Source organism: Bos mutus, chromosome 7 (genome assembly GCF_027580195.1).
Source record: "Bos mutus isolate GX-2022 chromosome 7, NWIPB_WYAK_1.1, whole genome shotgun sequence".
Taxonomy (NCBI): Eukaryota; Metazoa; Chordata; class Mammalia; order Artiodactyla; family Bovidae; genus Bos; species Bos mutus.
Genome location: NC_091623.1, coordinates 42,013,071 through 42,038,634, shown reverse-complemented (window position 1 = coordinate 42,038,634; position 25,564 = coordinate 42,013,071). Strand labels below are relative to the sequence as shown.

Here is a 25,564-nt window from a genome sequence, read left to right as displayed (position 1 = left end):
GCTGTTATCCTTATGGGAATCCCCTTGTGTGTTATTTGTTTTCTTTCCCTTGCTGCTTTTAGTATTTGTTCTTTGTGTTTGATCTTTGTTAATTTGATTAATATGTGTCTTTGGGTGTTTCACCTTGGGTTAATCCTGTTTGGGACTCTCTGGGTTTCTTGGACTTGGGTGATTATTTCCTTCCCCATTTTAGAGAAGCTTTCAACTATCATCTCTTCAAGTGTTTTCTCATGGTCTTTCTTTTTGTCTTCTTCTTCTGGGACTCCTATGATTTGAGTGTTGGAACATTTAACATTGTCCCAGAGTTCTCTGAGATTGTCCTCATTTCTTTTAATTCATTTTTCTTTTTTCCTCTCTGATTCATTTATTTCTACCATTCTGTCTTCTACCTCACTAATCCTATCTTCCTCCTCCGTTATTCTACTATTTGTTCCTTCCAGAGTGTTTTTGATCTCATTTCTTGCATTAGTCATTATATATTGATGCTTTTTTATTTCTTCTAGGTCCTTGTTAATCCTTTCTTGCATTTTCTCAATCCTTGTCTCCAGGCTATTTATTTGTGATTCCATTTTTATTTCAAGATTTTGGATAATTTTACTATCATTATTCTGAATTCTTTATGAGGTAGATTCCCTATCACTTCCCCTTTTGTTTGGTTTGGTGGGCATTTATCCTGTTCCTTTACCTGCTGGGTATTCCTTTGTCTCTTCATGTTGTTTATATTTTTGAGTTTGGGGTGTCCTTTCTGTATTCTGGCAGTTTGTGGAGTTCTCTTTATTATGGAGTTTCCTGACTGTGGGTGGGGTTGGACAGGTGGCTTGTCAAGGTTTCTTGGTTAGGGAACCTCCTGTCAATTAATGTTCCCTGGAGTTAGGAGTTCTCTGGTGTTCTCAGGATTTTGACTTAAGTCTCCTGCTTTTGGTTTTCAGTCTTATTTTTATAGTAGCCTCAAGTATTCTCCATCTGTACAGCAAAATTGATAAAACATCTAGGTTAAATATGAAAACTTTCTTCACAGTGAGGGACACCCAGAGAGGTTCACAGAGTTACATGGATATGAGAAGAGGGATGAGAGAGATAGAGGTGACCAGGCGGAGAAGAGGGGGAATCAAAAGGAGAGAGAGCAAGCTAGCCAGTAATCACTTCCCTATGTGCTCTCCACAATCTGGACCGCTCAGAGATGTTCACATTTATACAGAGAAGAAAAGAGGAAGAAAGGAGACAGAGGTGGCCAGGAGGATAAAGGGGGAATCAAAAGGAGAGAGACAGATCCAGCCAGTAATCAGTTCCCTAGGTGTTCTCCACAGTCTGCAACACACAAAGAGATTCACAGATTTGGGTAGAGAAGAGAAGGGGGAGGGAGGACATAGAGTTGACCTGGTGGAGAAAAAGGAGAGTCCAAAGTGGGAGAGAGCAGTCAAGCCAGTAATCTCGGTGCCAAGTAAAAATTGGTACTCAAGATTAGGTTCTTAAAGGTACAAAATTGATGATAAATACCAAAAAGCAAAGATTAAAAATCTACAGTAGAGGTTGGATTTTCAAAAATACAATATTAAAAAGTCACAAAAATTATAAAGTATATATATATATACGAAGTTTGCTTTAAAAAATAGGGTCTCTCTTTTTTTTTTTGCAAATTAATCAGATCAGATCAGATCAGTCACTCAGTCGTGTCTGACTCTTTGCGACCCCATGAATCCCAGCACACCAAGCCTCCCTGTCCATCACCAACTCCTGGAGTTCACTCAAACTCACGTCCATCGAGTCAGTGATGCCATCCAGCCATCTCATCCTCTGTCGTCCCCTTCTCCTCTTGCCCCCAATCCCTCCCAGCATCAGAGTCTTTTCCAATGAGTCAACTCTTCGCATGAGGTGGCCAAAGTACTGGAGTTTCAGCTTTAGCATCATTCCTTCCAAAGAAATCTCAGGGCTGATCTCCTTCAGAATGGACTGGTTGGATCTCCTTGCAGTCCAAGGGACTCTCAAGAGTCATCTCTAAAACCACAGTTCAAAAGCATCGATTCTTTGGCGCTCAGCCTTCTTCACAGTCCAACTCTCACATACATACATGACCACAGGAAAAACCATAGCCTTGACTAGACAGATCTTTGTTGGCAGAGTAATGTCTCTGCTTTTGAATATGCTATCTAGGTTGGTCATAACTTTCCTTCCAAGGACAAGTATCTTTTAATTTCATGGCTGCAGTCACCATCTGCAGTGATTTTGGAGCCCCCAAAATAAAGTCTGACACTGTTTCCATTGTTTCCCCATCTATTTCCCATGAAGTGATGGGACCAGATACCATGATCTTTGTTTTCTGAATGTTGAGCTTTAAGCCAACTTTTTCACTCTCCACTTTCCCTTTCATCAAGAGGCTTTTTAGTTCCTCTTCACTTTCTGCCATAAGGGTGGTGTCAGCTGCATGTCTGAGGTTATTGATATTTCCCCCGGGCAATCTTGATTCCAGCTTGTGTCTCTTCCAGTCCAGTGTTTCTCATGATATACTCTGCATATAAGTTAAATAAACAGGGTGACAATATACAGCCTTGACGTACTCCTTTTCCTATTTGGAACCACTCTGTTGTTCCATGTCCAGTTCTAACTGTTGCTTCCTGACCTGCATACAAATTTCTCAAGAGGTAGATCAGGTGGTCTGGTATTCCCATCTCTTTCAGAATTTTCCACAGTTTATTGTGATCCACACAGTCAAAGGAATAGAACATTATAAAAATGAAAATTGAAGGAGTAATAGAGGACTTAATTTTTTTTTAAAACAAAATTTTAATTAAAGAATGATTAATCCCATGGATGGAGGAGCCTGGTGGGCGTCAGTCCATGTGGTCGCGAAGAGTCCGACACGGCTGAGCGACTTCACTGTCACTTTTCACTGTCATGCATTGGAGAAGGAAATGGCAATCAACTCCAGTGTTCTTGCCTGGAGAATCCCAGGGATCTAGGAGCCTGGTGGGCTGCCATCTATGGGGTCACACAGAGTCAGACATGACTGAAGTGACTTAGCAGTAGCAGTAGCAGCAATAAAAATATATCTAGGACTTTCTCCGGTGGTGTTGTGGGCAGTGTGGCGTTCAATTCATTTTCGGATAGTTCCTTGATCCAGCTTACTTTTCTCAAGATCTGTAGCCCCCTTCCTATGTCGTCAGTACTAACTACAGGGTTTTAATGTATTGCACCCGTCACTTCCAAGGAGGTTCCCTCTGTTTTAGCTTTTTCTGTTTGCTGGTCTCTTCAGTGTCTAATTTCCATCCTGACACAAGGGGGCTGTGGTGGACACTTTTTTAGGCTCACTTGTGAGAGGTAACAGGCAGGAAGGCCAGGGGTCTCCAAACGGAGGAAGTACCCTGCAAGTGTCAGACATTTTTATCTCTCTTAAGCGGCAGGAGGAAACCAACTAGCGATATTTTTTTTCCTTCTCTATACAAATTTAAAAGGAGGTTTCTCTTAAAATACTGTGTTCCCATAATGATACCTGGTTTCACCTGAGGTTAACTATTCTCAAACCTTGAGATAACCAATGCAGTTTTCTTACAGAAATGTTTGTCTTAAGCTATGCTAATGTGTTATGCATTTACCCCAAACTCTGTCTTCAAGTCAATTCCGCCTCATGGCTCAGAACCTACTTGACAAACCAGTATGTTATACTCAGATATTGTTCCCCTAATCTATGTAAATGAAACTATTTTTATGGTAATCTGTCCTTCTACAAGATTCAAGTTTATCATTTTATGGCCCAGAATGAACCATTTGGTGCCAAGATTATCCCAAAATGCATCTTATGGGTGAAGGGCCTGGTGCCATTCTAAGTTTTAAGACATTCCTTTCTTTCATTAACAGAGTGCTAGTGACTATATAACATCCAGCTGAAAGCTAGCACGGGGGTACTTTTTCTGTCCCCCTTCTGATTCCTATGTCAGAAGCTTTCAGTATCTCCTTTATACTTTAATAAAACTTTATTACATAAAAGCTCTGAGCGATCAAGCCTCATCTCTGGCCCTGGATTGAATTCTTCTCCTCTGGGGGCCAGGAATCCCTGTGTCTTTTTGTTCAACAACAGCCTTTCACTTGTTCAGTCATGCTGTGGGAAGGAGGGACGCTGCAAACAAATAACACTGGCGTGTGGTCGCAGTGTGTCGGCCACACTGGGTTTGCCCTTGCTCACGGCGTGTGTGCTTTCCCTGTGTATACTGCTTAGGCTCTAGGTTGCTCTGCTTGGAACTGTCTGAGGCCAGCCCTGGGTTGTATGCACTTCCCAGGTCTAAGGTACTCCGGTTCAGGTACTCCGGTAGTCCTCAGAGGCGCAGACTAGGTTGGGCCTGCATTTTGTGCCCTTTCCAGGTCCAAGCAGCTCAGGTGTTTGGCGAGCACAGTCACTGCAACTTACCACCTCCCGCCGTCCCTGCCGCTTGGTTTTCTGGGTGTACAACCAGCGCACCTTCTCAGGAGATGTTTATTCCTAGAATGTTTATTCCTAGATTCCTAGAATGTTAATGTTCACTCTTGCCATCTCCTGTTTGACCACTTCCAATTTGCCTTGATTCATGAACCTAACATTCCATGTTCCTATGCAATATTGCTCTTTACAGCATCGGACCTTGCTTCTGTGACCAGTCACATCCACAACTGGGTATTGTTTTTGCTTTGGCTCCATCCCTTCATTCTTCCTAGAGTTATTTCTCCACTGATCTCCAGTAGCATATTGGGCACTTACCGACCTGGGGAGTTCCTCTTTCAGTATCCTATTATTTTGCCAGGTTGTGTTGCAACCTGGCCAGCTGACTGTGAATTTGCTAACAAACGACAGGGTTGGCAGCTCAGCCTGTTTTTACACCTTCCTCTGAGCAAACCCACGTCCAAGGTCAGGGTGAGTGGCCGAGAGGAGCTACCCCACATTGGAGGTCAGGAACATTCAAGCCCAGTCCCTACTCTAAGCAATGCAGCCTGCCCCTCCCACTTGCTGGTAGTGGATGGGCTATTTCTCCACTGGAAGTTGCCCTTAGGCACGTAATCTGTGGGTTTTATTTATTTTTCCTCCTGGTTACTTTGCCCTCTGAGATTCCAAAACTTCCCACAGACCTGCTGGTGAGAGGGTTTCTTGGTGTTTGGAAACTTCTCCTCTTTTACAACTTCATCCCTAACTCTTTTGTCTCTCTTTTTATCTTTTATATTTTGTCTTACCTCATTTCAAAGACAATGGGCTGCCTTTCTGGGTGCCTGGTGTCCTCTTCCAGCGTTAAGAAGTTGTTTTGTGGAATTTCCTCAGGATTCAAATGATCTTTCAATGAATTTGTGGGGAGAAAGTGGTATCCCCGTCCTATTCCTCTGCCATCTTCTGTGCTTTTTTTTTCACACATGTTATTAAACAGCCTTATAAACAAATGTAGACACTCAAAACTGACTATAAACTTGAGAGAGCAGTGGGGCTCTGGACAGCATTCATTATCTTTGGTAAGAAAGGGATTATGTTATATCATTGGCTTTTAGGATAGTTTGTTATGCAGCAATAGCAAGCTGCTATTTGATCATTATTTTATAATGATAAAAGTGAATAGAAGTAAGAACAAAGAGAATAATCTGCTACTGATTATTCCTGGCAGTTTTCTTATATTTGAAGCAGTGTTCTTGGTTGCTCTGTTATTTCTGTAAAAATGGTGTTTCAAATGACTCATTTCCCAGTCACCAGAAGCAGTTAAAAGAACATGCTCATGTGTGTAGGAAGGCTGGTCCTATTGACTCATATGAATGGAATGAATCTTTGTGACCCCATGGACTCTAGGCCCCCAGGCTCCTCTGTCCATGGAATTTCCCAGGCAAGAATATAGGACAAGAAATAAATCTAGTCCTATATTAAATGTATATGTACGAAACTTAATTTATCATTTATTCAACAAATAATAACAGGACATTTGCTAGACGCCAAAGAGTTCTGCTAAGTCACTTCATTCATATCCAACTCTTTGTGACACTATGGACCATAGCCTGCCAGGCTCCTCTGCCCGAAGGATTCTCCAGGCAAGAATACTGGAGTGGGTTGCCATTTCCTTCTCCAGAGGATTCTCCCAGCCCAGGAATCAAATCTGCATCTCTGGCGTCTCCTGCATTGGCAGGCAGATTCTTTACAACTAGTACTACCTTGTGTTATGTTTGCTTATATCAAATTCTTTGCTTTATTAATATTGACTCAATAATTTTTTTCTAATTATTACTATTGTACATCATATTTCAGTTAGTTTTCAGTGCTTTAATCATTTGTTGAATACAGTTGTATAATACCACTCTATTTAACTGAGTTCATTATCTCTGTCAACCATTTTATTTCATAGTTTCTCATTTTCTTAGATTTGTTTCTATGTAACTGCACATCTCAGAGAAGGCAGCAGCACCCCACTCCAGTACTGTTGCCTGAAAAATCCCATGGATGGAGGAGCCTGGTAGGCTGAAGTCCATGGGGTCGCTGAGGGTCGGACATGACTGAGTGACTTCACTTTCACTTTTCACTTTCATGCATTGGAGAAAGAAATAGCCACCCACTCCACTGTTCTTGCCTGGAGAATCCCAGGGATTGGGGAGCCTGGTGGGCTGCCATCTATGGGGTCGCACAGAGTCATACATGACTGAAGCAACTTAGCAAGTACACATCTATTCACATATCATTTTGAGAAATTATGGCTGATATTACAAATGAAAGCCCTGCTTCTCTGAGACTTGCATTATAATGGTGAGGTACAACAAAATAAAATATATGTGCATATGACCTACAACCCCAGACATGAATCTTGTGAAGAAGATCATTCAGAGTTAGAACATAAACTACCATGTTGTGTGAAGAACTTAACAACGTGGTCTAAGGGGACCTTTGTACAAAGCAAGAGCCAGGAATAGTGTTTCCACTGATTGTTTTCAAAAGAGATAAAAAATGTGAAACCAGGAATAGCAAAGAAAAGATGACACTTAAGGAAAATAAAAGAGACTTTTCTCATGTCCTATAATATCATATAAAATCCAATTGTTCAAATAAGTATGGAAGAGCCACGGGGGTGGGGGGAGCCTTCTACTGCTTCATACATATTCTGCCCAATGTGATTGTACTTTGCATATTTCCTTTGGTGACATATTGATTTATTCTCTTAGCATATTTTTCTCTTGGAGCTTTGAATCTACAAGTGATTGATACCATAAAAATATCACTGCTTTCTTCTACTAACCAAATTTACTTTATTCCTTTATATACTTTCCCTATCTATCAAGGAGCTGTAAGAATTGGAGTGAAAAGATTTTTTTTTTCTTTCCCATCATTTCTCAAGACCCACTTGAGCTATTAGATCTCTTTTCATGTTTATTCATGTCCAATTTCTCTTGCTCTCTCTCTTTCTCTGTCTTTTCCTGTTTATTGAGCAGATTCTTTCTGTTTCCATTGATATAGGACATAAAATGAGTATGCCAGTCTGTATCCTCAATTTTATTTGTCCATAAGAAATGTACAAATTGGAATTTCAGTTACCATTTCTACATTCTTTGTAGAAATGATGTGATCCAGTCAGATTGAGTTATACCCACTTGTATTAATAGATTAACCACAGGAGCTGAGTATGAGAAAAGTATAGTAAGAACAGCACAGGAAGCAATGGTCTGGTGTGTGTGTGGGCAGAGGGGTTTGCATATGCTTGTGTGTGTGTGTCTGTGTGTGGTGAACTGAAATCAGTCCTCAGTGGTACAAGCCAAGTCTCCTATCTCCCACATTGCAGGCAGACACTTTAACCTCTGAGCCACCAGGGAAGCCCCATATATTCCAAGGTGACCCTTATAATACAGAAGTCAGAATTCAAACAAGAGATGGTGTTAAAGAGGACATTGATTTCAATTTACAGGATGCCTTTAGTTCAGTTCAGTCGCTCAGTCATGTCCGACTCTTTGCGACCCCATATACTGCAGCACGTCAGGCCTTCCTGACCATCACTAACTCCCGGAGTCCACCCAAACCCATGTCCACTGAGTCGGTGATGACATCCAACCATCTCATCCTCTGTCATCCCCTTCTCCTCCTGCCCTCAATCTTTCCCAGCATCAGGGTATTTTCCAATGAGTTAGCTCTTCGCATCAGGTGGCCAAAGTATCAGAGTTTCAGCTTCAACATCAGTCCTTCCAATGAACACCCAGACTGAGCTCCTTTAAAATGGACTGGTTGGATCTCCTTGCAGTCCAAGGGACTCTCAAGAGTCTTCTCCAACACCACAGTTCAAAAGCATCAATTCTTTCGTGCTCAGTTTTCTTTATAGTCCAACTCTCACATCCATACATGACCAGTGGAAAAACCATAGCCTTGACTAGACGGACCATTGTTGACAAAGTAATGTCTCTGCTTTTCAATATGCTGTCTAGGTTGCTCATAACTTTCCTTCCAAGGAGTACGCCTCTTTTAATTTCATGGATGCAGTCACCATCTGCAGTGATTTTGGAGCCCTCCAAAATAAAGTCAGCCACTGTTTCCACTGTTTCCCCATCTATCTGTCATGAAGTGATGGGACCAGATGCCATGATCTTCGTTTTCTGAATGTTGAGCTTTAAGCCAACTTTTTCACTCTCCTCTTTCAATTTTATCAAAAGGCTTTTTAGTTCCTCTTCACTTTCTGCCATAAGGGTGGTGTCATCTGCATATCTGAGGTTATTGATATTTCTCCCAGCAATCTTGATTCCAGCTTGTGCTTCTTCCAGTCCGGCGTTTCTCATGATGTACTCTGCATATAAGTTAAATAAGCAGGGTGACAATATACAGCCTTGATGGACTCCTTTTCCTATTTGGAATGAGTCTGTTGTTCCATGTCCAGTTCTAATTGTTGCTTCCTAACCTTCATACAGGTTTCTCAAGAGGCAGATCAGGTGGTCTGGTATTCCCATCTCTTTCAGAATTTTCCACAGTTTATTGTGATCCACATAGTCAAAGGCTTTGGCATAGTCAATAAAGCAGAAATAGATGTTTTTCTGGAGCTCTCTTGCTTTTTCCATGATCCAGCGGATGTTGGCAATTTGATCTTTGGTTCCTCTGCCTTTTCTAAAACCACCTTGAACATCTAGAAGTTCACAGTTCACGTATTGCTAAAGCCTGGCTTGGAGAATTTTGAGCATTACTTTATTAGCATGTGTATAAACATCTTATATATCAGACAAACATAAGACTCTAAAAGATTTAGAGAAGCAAGATCGGACAAAAAAACAAGTTTGTAAATATAGAGAACAGAGGACAGAGAGGGGGAGTGGGTGAAGGGGATCAAAAGGTACAAGCATCCAGTTATAAAATAAGTCATATAGATATAACGTGCAACAAAGCAACAATAGCTAATAATATTGTATTACAAAGTTTCTAACAAAGTAAAGCTTTTCTTTTTCAATATTCCATTTAGAATTTAATGATTTTTCAAAATCAGTCTTATCCATTGACAGTAATCACAGTGAGAGGCATTCTCTCTCTCTCTCTCTCTCTCTCTCTCTCTCTCTCTCTCTCTCTCTCTCTCCATACTCACCAGATTAAGCAATCAGGAAATTTATTGTCTTACATATTGGGAAGTTCTGAGGTCAAACAAACTTCAGCATTGGGTGATTCAGCTGATCAACAATGTCATCAAGGTCCATTTTTCTGCTCTGCCTTTCTGACTGGACTGGTGCCACCTTCAGGCTGCTGGATGGAGCCATTCCAGCATTGCATCCAGAAATTGCAATGTTCAGAAAGAAAAGGGATATCAGGGTTTTTCTTAGGAAGGAGGAATCTTACTAGAAGCCCCACAGCTTTTGGTCCTCATTGCAAGAATGGAGTCACCAATCCATTCTGAAACCAATCTCTGACTGGGGGTGGGGCACCATAGCTGTTTATGGTCAAATAGAATGTACCTTAGAAATGGTGCAGGCGGTGGTCATCGTTGTTCATAACTGGAGCTCTTGGACCTTGATGATTAAGAAAATAAATGTGAGGGGCATCAAAGAACACCTGCCTATGAGTTAACTTGCCTAATTCAGTTGAATTTTTTAATTGAGTTAATTTTGAATTGGCCAAAAAGTTGAAATTTCCTATCACAAGCAAAAACAATTTGTAACTGTGTGTTGTGATGGATGTTAACGACTTATTTTGGTAATCATTTGGCAATATATACAAATATCAAATAATCCCATTTCACATTTGGAACTATTATCGTGTTATGTGCCCATTACAACACAATTTTTAAATGTCCACTAATCAATAATAAATATATAATTCTGCTCACTCTGACCTAAAGGCCTCACAGGGGTAAAAAGTCCAATATGATTATTCATGTTGGGGAGGTTTTCTTATACATAGTATCACATCTTCGGAGAGTGAAAAAGTTTGCTTAAAGCTCAACATTCAGAAAACGAAGATCATGGCATCCGGTCCCATCACTTCATGGCAGATAGATGGGGAAACAGTGGTTGACTATTTTTCTGGGCTCCAAAATCACTGCAGATGGTGATTGCAGCCATGAAACTAAAAGACGCTTACTCCTTGGAAGGAAAGTTATGACCAACCTAGATAGCATATTCAAAAGCAGAAACATTACTTTGCCAACAAAGGTCTGTCTGGTCAAGGCTATGGTTTTTCCAGTGGTCATGTACGGATGTGAGAGTTGGACTGTGAAGAAAGCTGAGCACCGAAGAATTGATGCTTTTGAATTGTGGTGTTGGAGAAGACTCTTGAGAGTCCCTTGGACTGCAAGGAGATCTAATGAGTCAAGCCTAAAGGAGATCAGTCCTGGGTGTTCACTGGAAGGATTGATGTTGAAGCTGAAACTCCAGTACTTTGGCCACCTCATGCAAAGAGTTGACTCATTGGAAAAGACCTGATGCTGGGAAAGATTGAGGGCAGGAAGAGAAGGGGACAACAGAGGATGAGATGGTTGGATGGCATCACCAACTCAATGGAAATGAGTTTGGGCGGACTCAACATTGGTGATGGACAGCGAGGCCTGGAGTGCTGCAGTTCATGAGGTCACAGAGAGTCAGACATGACTGAGTGAACTGAACTGAGCTGATACAAAAGAGATTAAAAAACCACCTTCAATGAGTATTTCAGTACAAATACTATGTGAAAGTCACTCAGTCGTGTCCCACTCTTTATGACCCCATGGACTATGAAGTTCATGGAATTCTCCAGGCCAGAATACTGGAGTAGGTAGCCTTTCCCTTCTCCAGTGGATCTTCCTGACCCAGGAATCGAATCAGGGTCTCCTACATTGCAGGCAGATTCTTTACCAGTTGAGCCATAAGGGAAGCCCAAATACTAATTCAGTATAAATACCATGCACATAGTTTAAAAACAGAACTGCAGTTTCTAAGAAGCTAATCATAGGGCAGATTAAAAGGGAAGAAAGAATCCAGATCAGCATTTTCCTCAGTTAACTTATTCAAAGTGCAAGTAACACTTAAAATAAGAAGTCTTTTCAACACGCACAGACCAAGATCAGATGTCTTCCGTGGCTGGACTTGCTGGTCTCTACATCATGAAAAACGGCTATCTAAGGTTGCTTCCAGGTGTGTAGAATTATAACACAGGGTATAGACTAATAGAGCTGTTTGGGGACTCTATCCAGTCTGCAAATATTCTCTTCTTTCTTTCATCCTTGATATTTAACTTGCTTTCCTACTATCTCTATAAGGGATAGACAAGTAGAAATTTTAAGGATATTAGCACACTGATAGTAAGTTTCAAAGGAGAAAACTGGTCAAACTTACTTCTGGGCAAATTGGAGACTTAAAGATATCTCATTTTGCCACCTGTATTAGTCCAGGTTTTCCTGAGAAAGAGAATTCACTGGAATGTTTAGAGAGAAGGAAAGAGAAAGGGGTTTATTGAAGGAACTGGTTCATGGGACTGCAGAGGTTGGAAAATTCAAAATCTACAGGACAGGGAGGCAGGCTGGAAACCCTGGGAAGACCTAATGCTGCTTCTCAAGTCCAAATGCAATCTGGAAGAATTCTCTCTTCCTCAGTGAGGTCAGTCTTTTTACTATAAGGTTTTCAACTGTTTGAAAAAGGATCACTTATATAATGGAGAGTAATCTGCTTTACTCAAAGTCTATGGATTTAAATGTGTGTGTGCATGCATGTTTAATCTCAAAGTCGTCTCAGATTCTTTGGGACCCAATGGACTGTAATCCACCAGGCTTCTCTGTACATGGGATTTCCCAAACAAAAATACTGGAGCAAGTTGCTAATTTCTTCTCCAGGTGATCTTCCCAGCCCAGGGGCTGAACCCGCATCTCCTGCTAGGCAGGCAGATTCTTTACCACTGAGTGACCTGGGAAGCCCTGCTTTAAATGTTAATCTCATTTTTAAAAAGCAAAACAAAACTCCGCAGCAGCATCTAGACTAGTGTTTGACAAAATATCTGGGTACTATGGCTGAGACAAGCCTGGTAAACTTTTTTTTTTTTTTTTCCAGAAGAGCATAAAACCAACCTATGTGAAAATTCTAATGGCATAAGAAAAACACCATTACTTAATCTATAGGCTTTATGCAGGATGGAATGATTTGAGGGAAACCACTCTAGTATTCTTGCCTGGAAAATCCCATGGACAGAGGAGCCTAGTGGGCTGCAGCCTATGCGGAGGCAAAGAACTGGACACAACTGAGCAACCAACACTTTCAATAGTGAATTGGTGAAAAAACAGTATCAGAAAGGTCAGCTTAATTCTGATGAATCTTTATTTTCTTCACTGTTTAGAATAATACCTGTTACCTAGTAAGTCAAATGTTCCTTATATGTTGTCCTCATTGCTTGTAAATTGTTTTCTGGTTTTTATGAGAATGGCCATGTTTCTTATCTTCTGATATGTGGAACATGACTTTCTTAATTCTGGGCACATTTGGGGAAATTCTGTGCAGACTCACAGATCGTAAAAAATTTTCATAAGGTTCACTGGCTCCCATGGATAAGATAACAGACTCTAATATGTGCTCCACATATTGCCTGTAAGAGTAAATTTTATCTTTGCACCCATAGTTATTTTCTTTTTTATTCGTTTTTTTTTTTTTTTTTTTAACTTTCATTTTGTATTGGAGTGTAGCCAATTAGGGGCTTTCTAGGTAGCACAGAAGGTAAAGAACCCACCTACCAATGCAGGAGACATAATGAGATGTGGGTTTGATTGGAGAAGAGAATCGCAATCCACTCCAGTATCTTTGTCTGGAGAATTTCATGGACAAAGGAGCCTGGCGGGCTGCAGTCCATGGGATTGCAAAGAGTAAGACACGTCTGAATGATTAACACACACACACACACACATATGTCCAATTAATAATGTTGTGATAGCTTCAGGTGAACAGTGAAGGGACTTGACCATACATGTACATGTATCCATTCTCCCCCGAAATTCCTCCCATCCTGGTTGCCACATAACATTGAGCAGAGTTCCCTGTGCTATGCAGTAGGTCCTTGTTAGTTATCCATTTTAAATGTAGCAGTGTGTACATGTCCATCCCCAACTCCCTAAATATCCCTTCCTCCATTCTTCCCACCCCACCCCCCGGCAACCATAAGTTCATTCTCTATGAGACTCTTTCTGTTTTGTAAGTTAATTTGTATTATTTCTGTTTAGATTCCACATATAAGGGTTATTTTCATAACAGAAAACTTGATCAGTAACTCATTTTCTCAGACCAAACTGGGAGATCAAGAAAAAAGGCTGTGATCTTGATACACTATAGCAGGACCAGGAGTTCACTTGGAAGGAACCATAGAAGTCATTGGACTTCCCTGGTGGCCCAGATGGTAAAGAATCTGCTGAAATGCAGGAGACCCAGATTTGATCCCTGGGTGGGAAAGATGCCCTGGAGAAAGGAATGGCTACCTACTCTAGTATGCTTGCCTGGAGAATTCCATGGACAGAGGAGTCACCTTGTGGGCTACAGTCCTTGGGGTCACAAAGAGTCAGACATGACTGAGCCACTAACTCTTTCAGTTTCATAGAAGTTATTGGTGCTATATGTGGAGAGGCCATTTAACAAGGTTATAGTGACTCTACCTTAGTTCTTCTACCTTAGAAGTTTCATTAGTTCTTACTTCTCACATGCTCTAAACTCCCTGTCTCCTGATTCCAGGGCTCCATGCCCTGCTGCCATAATTGTGAGCTAGGGCTCCAACTCAGGGCTGTTCCATTTCTACTACCCATGCCCATCTTTTGTCATGTATGTTAAACCTGAGAGAGATCCTGGAAGAGAAACCTTCAGAGCAGATTTCTGCCACTGTCAGAGAACAAATAACCTAGGTACAACAATCTAAAGAACTTTCTCCTCCACAATTTAACACTTCCACTGGAAGAGGTTGGAATTTCAAAGATATGTTACTGATATCAGCTGTCAGTCTATATATTGCCTGTCCTTTACCTGTAGCATCTGATTTTTCCATGAGGACTGTGTCCATTGCTGACTGACTCCTCAGGGAGTCCCAAGACTCAGGTGAAAGGCTGAGTTCTCGATCCTGAGTACAGTACAGGAGGATATGACATGCCATTGAAGAAGAAGGATACAGGGCCCAGAAACACATCCCCAGGAGGCAATGGTTATGGGGACAGGAGGTGAAATTGTGTGTGACTCTACTATTTTTGTCATCTTTCTGTTTTTCTGTCCCAGGATTCTTGATTCTGCTGTTTTTGCCATTGGAATCCACATCCTCAAACAAGAAACATAAGTCTGTTCAGCCAGGCCCATTAGGGACATAAACTGTGACGCATTTGCTGGGGTCTGTGTCCTCTTACCAACAAAGGATTAAGAAAGTAGGCTTATCCTGAATGTAAGGCTCAGACACAGTTTTATGAATGTAAGAGAAGTTATTCCTCCCCACCCCAACATGCTCCGAAGTTTTTGTCTCTTCCTATTCCAACAGAGGGCTTCCCAGGTGACTCAGTGGTAAAGAATGTGCCTGCCAATGCAGGAGACACAGGTTTAATTCCTGGATAATGAAATCCCCTGGAGGAGGAAAATGGCAACTCACTCCAGCATTCTTGCCAGGAGAATCCCCTGGAGCCTGGTGGGCTAAAGTCCATGGGGTCACAAAGACTCAGACATGACTTAGTGACTAAACAATAACTTCCAATGGAAGTCATCCCATCCATTCCTTCCCTTCCTCTACTATTAGATCACCAGTCTGAAGCAGGCTTTGTTCATTCCTTGACTTTCTCCTTGACCTCCATCCCCACTGCTTCTTCCCTCACAGCCTGTGCTTGGTGGTGCCCTCCAAACCCTCCATGTGTCAACACTGATGCCTGCCTCTGCATTCCAGGATTCAGTTCTGCATCTGAGGACAGCTTCACCAGCCCCTTGAAGAGTTGCCATGGTACAGAGCCTTGGGGTGGTGGAAATGCTCAGACAGATTTGGGGAGAGGCTGTGGTACATCTATAGCATTCAGCTCTGAGGACAGCACAGAAGCACTTTGTTGAGAATAAAAAGGAGACACTTTAAGAAAGCATGAAGGAACTGAGCAGTCCCAGAGGGGCTGCAAATTTAATTGATACCAACAATGGAAAAAAGTCCTTTCCTCCACATCATCACTAACACTTGTTCTTTCTTGTCTTTTTGATAATAGTTATTCTAACAAGTGTGAGGTGATATCTGATTCTGGTTTTTATTTCCATTTCATTGATGATTGGTGATGTTGAACACCTTTTCATGTACCTGTTGGCCATTTGGTAGTCTTCTTTGGAAAAATGTCTGTTCAGGTCATCTACCCATTTTTACTCAATCACTTTGTTTGTTTCTTTTGCCATTGATTTGTATGAGTTCTTTATATATTTTGGATATTAACCCCTTGTGTATGTATGATTTGTAAATTATTCTCTGAAATTGTAGATTGTCTTTTCATTTTTTGATAGTTTTCTTTGCTGTACAGTCTTTTGCTCATTTGATAAAGAGTCTGCCTCCCAATGCTTTTTGACCCTGTTGTGTTTTCCTGCTGCTGGAAAGATCCTCTGGAGAAGGGATAGGCTACCCACTCCAAAATTCTTCTGACTTCCCTTGTGACTCAGCTGGTAAAGAATCCCTGTGAAATCTCCAGGCAAGAACACTGGAGGTTTGCCAGTTCCTTTTGCAATGCAAGATCCCCTGAAAAGGGAACAGCTAGTTGTTCAGTATTCTGGCCTGGAGAATTCCATGGGTTGTATAGTCCATGGACTGCAGCCCACCAGGCAATCCTCCTTCATTTGGGATTTTACAGGCTGTGTAGTTTGATGGAGTGCCTTTTAGTTCTCTTGTTTTGTTTGCATTTGCTGTCTGTCAAATAAAAAAAAAAAAGTTATTGCCAAGACCAGTGTCAAGAGCTTACATTTTTATTTTTTTTTTTTTATGAATTTTATGATTTCAAGGTAGTCTTGATTTTTGTAATTATCAAATTCAGGCTCAAAGAGATTGAGTGATGTCCAAAGTTATATAACTAATAAGGTGGTAGAAACAGACTATGCTTAAAGCCAAGGAGTTTTTATTCTTCAAAAAATAGAATCAGAAAAGGAAATTATTAAACATAAATGTTAAGATGAAAACTTTTGTTATGGGCATTTTACTGCAATTATTTTTAAAATGAGGGAAAAGAAAATTATATGATTTTTCATCAAGAAATATTCTTCATCTACTCAAAATAGTCTTTATTATTGGTAATAAAATAAATTATTCATAGTATATTTGAAACAATGAGTTAAAAAAAAAAAAAAAAACCTACAATATTCTAGAATACTAGACTTCTGGGTGATTTTTTTTTTTTTTTTACTTTTTCTCTGTTTTCCAAGTATTGATGTATTATTTAAAATTTGGGAGAAAGTAAATTTTATCAAAGAAAAAAAAAGATGTTATGGTTACTGCACAGCCCTTACATGACCCTGGAGGTATCCAAAAGATTCCTTTGTGAACTTAGACAAAGTGTGTGTGTCTCAGAGAGATATGCAGACTTTGAACATGGAGAGGAAATCTGGCTGCTGCTGTAACTGGATTCCAGCTCCTTCCTTGGACTACACTTGTCAGGTTGAGGAATCTCCCATCCTCATGTCTTCTCCTTCCAGCACTCATTCCCATATGCCCCCACTCACTCCTCCCTATCCCTCAGCCTTTAATATGGGTCTCCAGCTATTGCCATCATCTGAGAGGAGGAAATCTCAGTGATCAGATGGGGGCCAAACAACAATTCCTCAGGTGTGCATCCCTCCCCCTTCCATTCATATCCTTATGTTAATACTACCCACAACCTGGACCTGGGGCCTTAGAAGGGAACATCAAAAGTCTGGATAAGAAATTCTGACCTGGGAAAGACCAATTGTCTACCCTGACTGATCATGACCCTGTGAGTCCTTCCAGGCTTTAAAAGTCTTTGGTCCCCTGACTGCAAGGAGCTCAAACATGTACAAAGGCCAAACATCCTATTCCTGCATTTTTACTAAGTTGTTGTTGTTTTTAGCATTGGTGTCTAACACTTGCTCTATGGTTTCCCTGACCTATTCCAAGGGGACCTGGCTCATGGGCACCTTTTTTTTTCCTCCTGTTTAGGAACAGGAAGAGGTAAAATGCCAGAAAACACCTGCAACAACTCAGCTGTGAGCTGCTTCCCTCTTCCTCATTTCCCATGCATAACAGGTTCTGATAAAATGGGATTTCTCCAGGAGTGGAGACAGCAAGTCTCCCCTAGAGACATCCTCGGGCATCTTGAGAAGTCTTAACATTGAGAGCTGGGCAAGTGCCTGATGAGGATTTCAGGGTATTCTAGGGATTCTATAGCTAAAAATGGAGGTGGAGGGGATCAATGTGTAAGAGCCTGATCACCTACCCCTAACCTCAGCTGCAAATGATGGATATTACTCTGGATAATCCCCAGCCATGACTGCCTCCATTTCCTCAGCATCTTGGGAAAGCCTTCAATGTCACTGTCACTCACAGTTAGGAATGACTGGAGCTCAAATGCAGGTCCCTGATGATGCAAACAGTACCAAGAGGATGGTCTGGAACAGAATCATGGCCTCTGTCTACCCCAAAAGGCCTACATTGGGGATGCAGACCTCCTTCCAGTCCCCATATGACACAGCAGGTGTTTGAATTGAGGTACATGCAGATAGCCAGAGAGCAGAGATGAGCAGAATAGTAAGCCAGCTTTCTGGAGCAGCTGGTGCTAGTTCAGCCCAACCCAGGAGAGCTACTGAGGAGCTGAGTCAGTTCAGTCTTGTGTCAGGATCAGGATGGAGGTGAGAGCCATGTGAATTCACAATGGAATTCATCCCTTTGTGAGGTGACATTTTGTCCTGTGTGTTCCAGACATCAACAAGTGTGGACCATCATGGAAACTGTCCTATGGAATTTATATAGACTGCCAGAACTTTAACAAGACACAGCATCAATGCAGAGGAAACAGATCTCTTTCTCAAAAGTGTTTGAGAATGAGTGTACTACGAAAATGTTCTGGTAAAAAGGAACCCATTTCTTTCATTTCCTCTTTCATTAGATTTGGCCACTTACTCCAAGCCAGAGAGGTCTGTTCTCAGCATCTACTGGTATCCCCTCTCTCTCCAAACCCCAAGGGTCAGAACCCCTCACAGAGTATCATTTCTGTAATTTTGGATGCCCCCTTGACACTTGGCATCTTATTTTCTTAAAACAAACAGAAGGGTGGTATTAAAGACATTTCAGGAGTTGTTGTCCAGTGCAATGAGCCCTAGGGAACTATCTGTGTTCTTCATCAATTGCCAAGATGAGACCATCCTCACCTGGATCCCTATACAGATTTGGGCAAGTCAGGGGTCCTTTCAGACTCTTCTGGAATGATGGACCCAAGAACTCTGTCTAGAAATGTTGGAAGGGGGATATTCAAGGTGGTCCCATGTTCCCCAGCCAGCCCTGTCCCTGGACAGCAACCACATCCAGCCCCTGGCCCAGTTCCTTGGCCACTCAGCCTTTGTTTATTTCTCCTGGCAAGTATCCACCATGCCCCTGACCAATAATTTCAATTCACAGGCCTATGGGAAACTCAAATGACCTGGGAGGATGTTATGTCAGAATGGGTAGATGACATGAACCACACCACATATACTCAAAGTGGCTCCCATCTGGCATAGATGGAAAGAGAGAGTGTCACTGGGCTTCATTGTCCTGGCCCAACTCTCTACTTAGGAGGTCAACAAAGGCCCTACATTGACTCAGACCACTTGAGCCTTGTGCAGAAGGAGCCCACAAGTTTGCATCCTAGCTAGATGCCCAGGACAAAGAAGACAGAAACATCAGCCACTCCTCATCCATCAGCACCTGCTCCCTTCTTCAGGCACCCAGCCATCCCACAAAGCTGGCCTCACTCAGATGATGAGTCTTACCACCTCACCCCTTCCTGAAAGCTTATTGATGGTCCTGGCTCAGGGATGGGTCTTGGACCAGCTTCATGGAGCTAGAATCTGAGCTAGCATGGATGGGAGAGCACTATTCTTTCTACAAACATGTAGCACATGAGGTTCCACAGGGCTGTCTATCAGTGACTGATCCCTCAAGAGGCCTGAGAAATGGAGGGGAAGTGTTGATTCCTTGATTCCAAGTAAAGTACAGGAGCCTCAGGAATGTTGCTCAGAGTGATGGGCTATAGAGCCAGAGCCATCCAGTAAGAAGGCAAAGGCCATGGGTATAGTGGTTGCAATTAGAACTCAACTCTCTCCTCTTTGTCATCTCTGTCTTTCTGCCACAGAACTGGAGCTACTACTGCTGGAGACAATGAACACTACAGTCCAGAACCTTAAAAGTGAGTCTCTGCACCCAGCTCCATTGGTGACATAAGCTTGAGAGTGTATGCCATGGTCTGGGTCCTCTCACCAATAAAATGGGGAAAGGAGGTTTATTCTGCAAAAGTATCCTCTAAGGATACTAACAGCTGTTACTCTTCCCCATTACGTCCAGAGTTTTCTGAGGCTTTTCACTTCTAGTGGCAGCCATTCAACTCTTTCCTCCCCTCCTCTACTATTGGGTCTCTAGCATGCAGCTGACTTCCTCAGTTTCTTGGGTCTTCTGACCATGATCTTCATCCACACAGCCTCTATCATAACTCGTTGTGCTCGGTGGTGCCCTCCAAACTCCAAATGTGTTGATGCCAACACCTGTCGCTGCATTCCAGGATTCACATCTTCAACTGGGGAAGTCATCACCAGCCGCTCAGAGACTTGTGATGGTACAGAGGCTTGGGAGTGGCATTAACTTGTGGGTGGCATATGCTTGGGGGTGGTATATAGAGATTGTGGGAGGACACAATGGGACCTCCAGAGCCCTCAGCCATTGGAGCAGCTCAAAAGTATTTTAACAAGCGTAACATAAAAGTGACAGCACAGGAAAGTATGAGGGGAGTGGGTAATCTTGTTTTCATGATCAGTTGGAAGAGGGCTGAGAGCCAACACACAGAGCTGGGCTACGACACAGGCTCTTTGACAGTTAGGAAGTTGTCTTCCTCTCTGTGCATTATTTGCTAGTTTGTAAACCAGAGGTAGTCGTACCTACCCCATATGGATGAACTTAGATTTAATATTTACCTTAGTTAAGAAAAGCTAAAGTTTCAGTTCAGTTCAATTCAGTTGCTCAGTCATGTCCAACTCTTTGCGAACCCATGAACCACAGCATGCCAGGCCTCCTTGTCCATCACCAACTGCCAGAGTCCACCCAAACCTATGTCCATTGAGTCAGTGATGCCACCCAACCATCTCATCCTCTGCCGTCCCCTTCTCCTCCTGCCCTCAATCTTTCCCAGCATCAGGGTCTTTTCCAATGAGTCAGCTCTTCGCATCAGGTGGCCAAAGTATCAGAGTTTCAGCTTCAACATCAGTCCTTCCAATGAACACCCAGGACTGATTTCCTTTAGGATGGACTGGTTGGATCTCCTTGCAGTCTAAGGGACTCTCAAGAGTCTTCTCCAAAACCACAGTTCAAAAGCATCAATTCTTTGGTGCTCAGCTTTCTTTATAGTCCAACTTTCACATCCATACATGACCACTGGAAAAACCATAGTCTTGACTAGATGGACCTTAGTGCAGAGAAAATTGTCAACACATGAGAGCTATTATCGTCATTCATAGTGTTACACTATTATTATTATTATGGCAAAAAGAAAGGGGGGAATAAATGAACCAACAGAAGGAAAGAAACTCCAAGGAGGAAGCTCAGGCTCTCTCACTATCTCAAGCTCACCAGGAACTCCTCCTCACTGACCACTGTGGTTTCCCACATCAATCCTCACAGCAGACCCAGGATGCTAGCACACTTAGATTTTTTCCCCACCTTCTCCCAGTTTGCCCAACTGTCATATTTTATTCTAGGAGTTTTACATTTTCAAGGTAGAATCTTTTTTTCAATAATCATATTTGGGCCCAAAGAGCTTAAGTTATATATCCAAAGTCACACGTTTAGTAGGGTCATAGAACCAAGATCCAGATCTAAAATTTAAAGGCTTTATTTTCAACAATATAGGATCATAAGGGAAATTGTATTGCTTGAAAAGTTAATAAGATGGTAAATTTTATGTTTTATGAATTTTACCACAATACTAAAAAGTAGGGGAGAATTATACAGTTTTTACAAGAAATAATCCTTGTCTACTGATAATAGTTTTTGATGGACATTTATTGCTACTAAAGAAAAATATTCTGAATATGTGCAATATGATGAGAAAAAAATTTTGAAGAAATTTCCAGGGATCTGTGTAATGGACATAAGAGTGATTTTCTTTCTTTCTTCTTTTTTTATGTTTTAAATTATCTTTGTTTTCCAAGTATCCATGTGTTACTTAATATTTTTTATAAAAGTAGATTTTATCAGATTTTGTTATCAAAAAAGGTATTTGACTGATGTTCAGTCTTTCTGTCACTCTAGAGGTATTCCCAGAGTTTCTTTGATGCATTTGTATGTGTATCTCATGGAGATTTGTAAACTGCTGAACATGGAGAAGAGATATGGCTGCTAGTCCCAGCTCATTCCTAGGAGCACACTTGTCAGGTTGAGGAATTCCAGATCCTCATATCCTCCCCTCCTCACACCCCATTTCCACTATCCTGCACTCAATTCCATCTCATCTCATCAACCTTTAAGACAGGTCTCCAGCAACTGCCACTATCTAAGAAGACAGGAAGAAGTCTCAATGCCCAGTTAGAGGTTGAACTTGAATCCCTCAGTTGTGCATCCCTCCTATATCTTGTTCTGTCTTACTGCAGACCCTCCACCTGGGTCTGGGGCCTTAGAAGGGAAACCCTTAGGTCCAGAGATGAGGACTCTGATCTGGGGGGACCAGACAGCTGCCCTGACTCATCATGACGTCATGAGTCCTGTGAAGCCATAAAGTCTTTGGTTCCCTAATTGGAATATACAGGATCAAGCATTCTGTTCCTTCTTTTTGATTCATTCTTACATTCATGGTTCTTCTTAAACTGTTACTCTGAGGAACCAAATATTCAGGGATTAATGTCTGGGATGGTACCTGGCCTGACCTGACCCCAGATCCCACTCACAACATACACACACACAAATGCTCTCACCCCTAATGATCCACTGTACTGTTCCCTGCAGAGATCTCCATCCACACCTGGACCGCACCCTCAAGTATCAACAGCTCGGTGAGTGGCCCAGCAGACAACACGCAACAGGAAATCCCTCCATATAGCCCACCTATTTCCCCCAAGTTCTAACCTCCTCATATTCTTCCCCCCCAAGATGCTCTCCTGCTTCTTCGAAAGAGTCCAGAATCTTAGGGAAAATGTGGAGTCAGTCCCTGTCCAGTACACTATCCAGGTAAGGGTAGGACCCAGGGAGGCAGGTGGAGGCTTCCCACAGGTCCTGTGGGAAAATCTGATCCAGGAGGAGATATCTCAACATAATGGCACACTGCTCCGAGGCCCTGCCATGTGTAGTCACTCCCACATGCACCTTTTAAAAACCTTTAATCTTGCAGCTCCTGAATATTAGGTTTGCATCATCCTTGGCATTCATGTACAAGATTGACCTCTGAATGGCTGGATTCCAGATGCAAAGACCACCCAAAGAATCCTACCTGGCACTGCCTTTATCCCTCAAACAGTTTCCAATCTCTGTTTTCTGTGAGTGAGTGGGTAATGGCTTCATACAACCTCTCAGGTGTGTCATCTACTGGCTCTGTGTCCTTATCTCCACAGAACCTCATACAGGGGGTGGATGAAATGCTGGAGGCCCCCCGGGACCTAGAAACCTTGCCCAACTCAGAACAGCACCTTGTGGCCTCTAACCTGCTCACTGGCCTGGAAACTGTCTTGAGAGGACTGAGCAAGTCCCTGAACAATGAGTCACTGCACTTCAGTTCACCTTCAGGCACAGGTAATTACCTGGAACAGCCTCCAGGCTCCTGCTCTGCTCATTGCTGGTTCATTCCTTTCCCAACCTCACTAGAGCCCAGTGACCAGGGTTGTATTTCAAGTTGACCTCATAAACAAAAATAAATTTTAAAAAATAAATAAATTATTGTGCTAAGCAAAACAATAAGACAGAGGAAGACAAATACCCTGGTTTCTCTAATGGCTCAGATGGTAGAGTCAGCCTGCAATGCAGGAGACCTGAGCTTGATCGCTGAGTCAGGAAGATCCCCTGAAGAAGGGAATGGCAACCCACTCCAGTACTATTGTCTGGAGAATCCCATGGACAGAGGAGCCTTGCAGTCTACAGTCCATGGGTTGCAGAGTCAGACACAACTGAGCCACTAACACTTTCAAAAAACTATACAAACACCAAGGTCATCAACATAGAGAACAAATTGGTGATTGCCAGAGACGAGGATAGCAGTACAGGAAATGGTGCAAAGAAGTCAAAAGGTACAAGCTTCCAGTTAAAAATAAGTTACGGGAATGTACAACATGGTAACTATAGTTAATAGTACTGTACTGTGTATTTTAAATTGCTATGAAAGTACATCTTAAAAGGACTTACCACAGAAAAATTTGGAACTCTGTATGATGACAGATTTTAGCTAGTTTTTGTGGTGATTGTTTTGCAATATATTCAAGTATGGAGTCACTATACCTGTCAATTATACCTCAGTAAGAAAAACATAAATGAATAAAATTATATACAATATACACTTTCATTGTAAATAAATTATGAGCATAAAAATAATGATAATGAAAAGTTTAAGACAAAATAGAAATGGTTACAAAAGGGAAAATTTTTAATTTGGAATAACATAACTTTCTCATGTTATTTGTCATGTAGGTATAATTTGTTTCAATTGAGTATTTGTTTTGTTTAGCACAATTATTTATTTATTTTTTAAAAATTTATTTTTATTTATAGTAGTTTCAGGAGTACAGCATAGTAATTTGGTATTTTTACAGAATACACTCCATTACAAGTTCTTACAGGACAATGGCTATATTCCTTATCCTAAACAATATATCCCTGTTGCTTATCTATTTTAAACATAGCTGCTGCTGCTGATGCTAAGTCACTTCAGTCGTGTCCAACTGTGTGCAACCCCATAGACGGAAGCCCACCAGGCTCCCCCATCCCGGGATTCTCCAGCCAAGAACACTGGAGTGGGTTGCCATAGCAGTTTGCACTTATTAATCCAATAACCCTAACTTGCCCTTCCACCCTACCATCTCCCTTTTGGTAACCACTAGTTTCCTTTCAATATCAATGAATCTGTTTCTGTTTTGCATATATTGGTTAATATTATTTTTATATTTCACATAGAAATGATATACAGTATTTGTCTTTCTCTATCTGGCTTATTTCACTAAGCATAATACTCTCTAGGTCCATCTACAGTGTTGCAAATGGCAGAATTTCATTCTTTGCTGTGGTAGATTAATATTCTATTCTACATAATCACCACAACTTTTTATCCCATTCCTCCACTGATGGACACTAAAGTTCACAATTTTAATCAAAGTGTAAAATCTAGTAGCATTTAGTACATCATAAGGTTGTAATCTGAGAAGGCAATGGCACCCCACTCCAGTACTCTTGCCTGGAGAGTCCCATGGATGGAGGAGCCTGGTGGGCTGCAGTCCATGGGGTCACTAAGAGTCAGACACGACCGAGCGACTTCACTTTCACTTTTCACTTTCATGCATTGGAGAAGGAAGTGGCAACCCACTCCAGTGTTCTTGCCTGGAGAATCCCAGGGACGGGGGAGCCTGGTGTGCTCTGTCTATGGGGTCGCACAGAGTCGGACACGACTGCAGCGACTTAGCAGCAGCAGCAAGGTTGTAATCATAACCTCTATTTACAAAACAACTTCAACTCTCCAAAAGTAAAAACTGTAGCCACTAAGCAAACACTCCTCAATCCTCTGTTCCCCTGGTACCTGCCAACCACTGATTTGTTTTCTGTCTCTATGAATTTGCCATGCTGGAAATTTTGTATAAGTAGAATTAAAGATATAGACCTGAATGTCTAGCTTCTTTCACCTAGCATAATGTTTCCAAGGTTCATCCATGTTGTAGCATGTATCAGTATTTCATTCTTTTATGGCTGAATAATAATGTATTGTACATGGATGTACCTCCTTTTGTTTATCCATTCATCCATTGA

The 25,564-nt window shown here is 41.8% G+C and overlaps 1 protein-coding gene across 2 annotated transcripts in view; it reads left to right on the top strand.

The window, feature by feature from the left end:
- Positions 1 to 19,720: 19,720 nt before the first annotated feature.
- LOC102279585 (adhesion G protein-coupled receptor E2-like) overlaps positions 19,721 to 25,564 on the top strand; it is a 38,102-nt gene continuing 32,258 nt past the window's right edge. For both annotated transcript variants that reach the window (XM_070374777.1, XM_070374776.1), the window contains exons 1-4: positions 19,721 to 19,769; positions 20,058 to 20,192; positions 22,571 to 22,617; positions 23,173 to 23,350. In XM_070374777.1, coding sequence (XP_070230878.1) covers positions 19,742 to 19,769; positions 20,058 to 20,192; positions 22,571 to 22,617; positions 23,173 to 23,350 — 388 coding nt within the window. In that variant the 5' untranslated portion in view covers positions 19,721 to 19,741. The remainder of the gene's footprint in view (positions 19,770 to 20,057; positions 20,193 to 22,570; positions 22,618 to 23,172; positions 23,351 to 25,564) is intronic.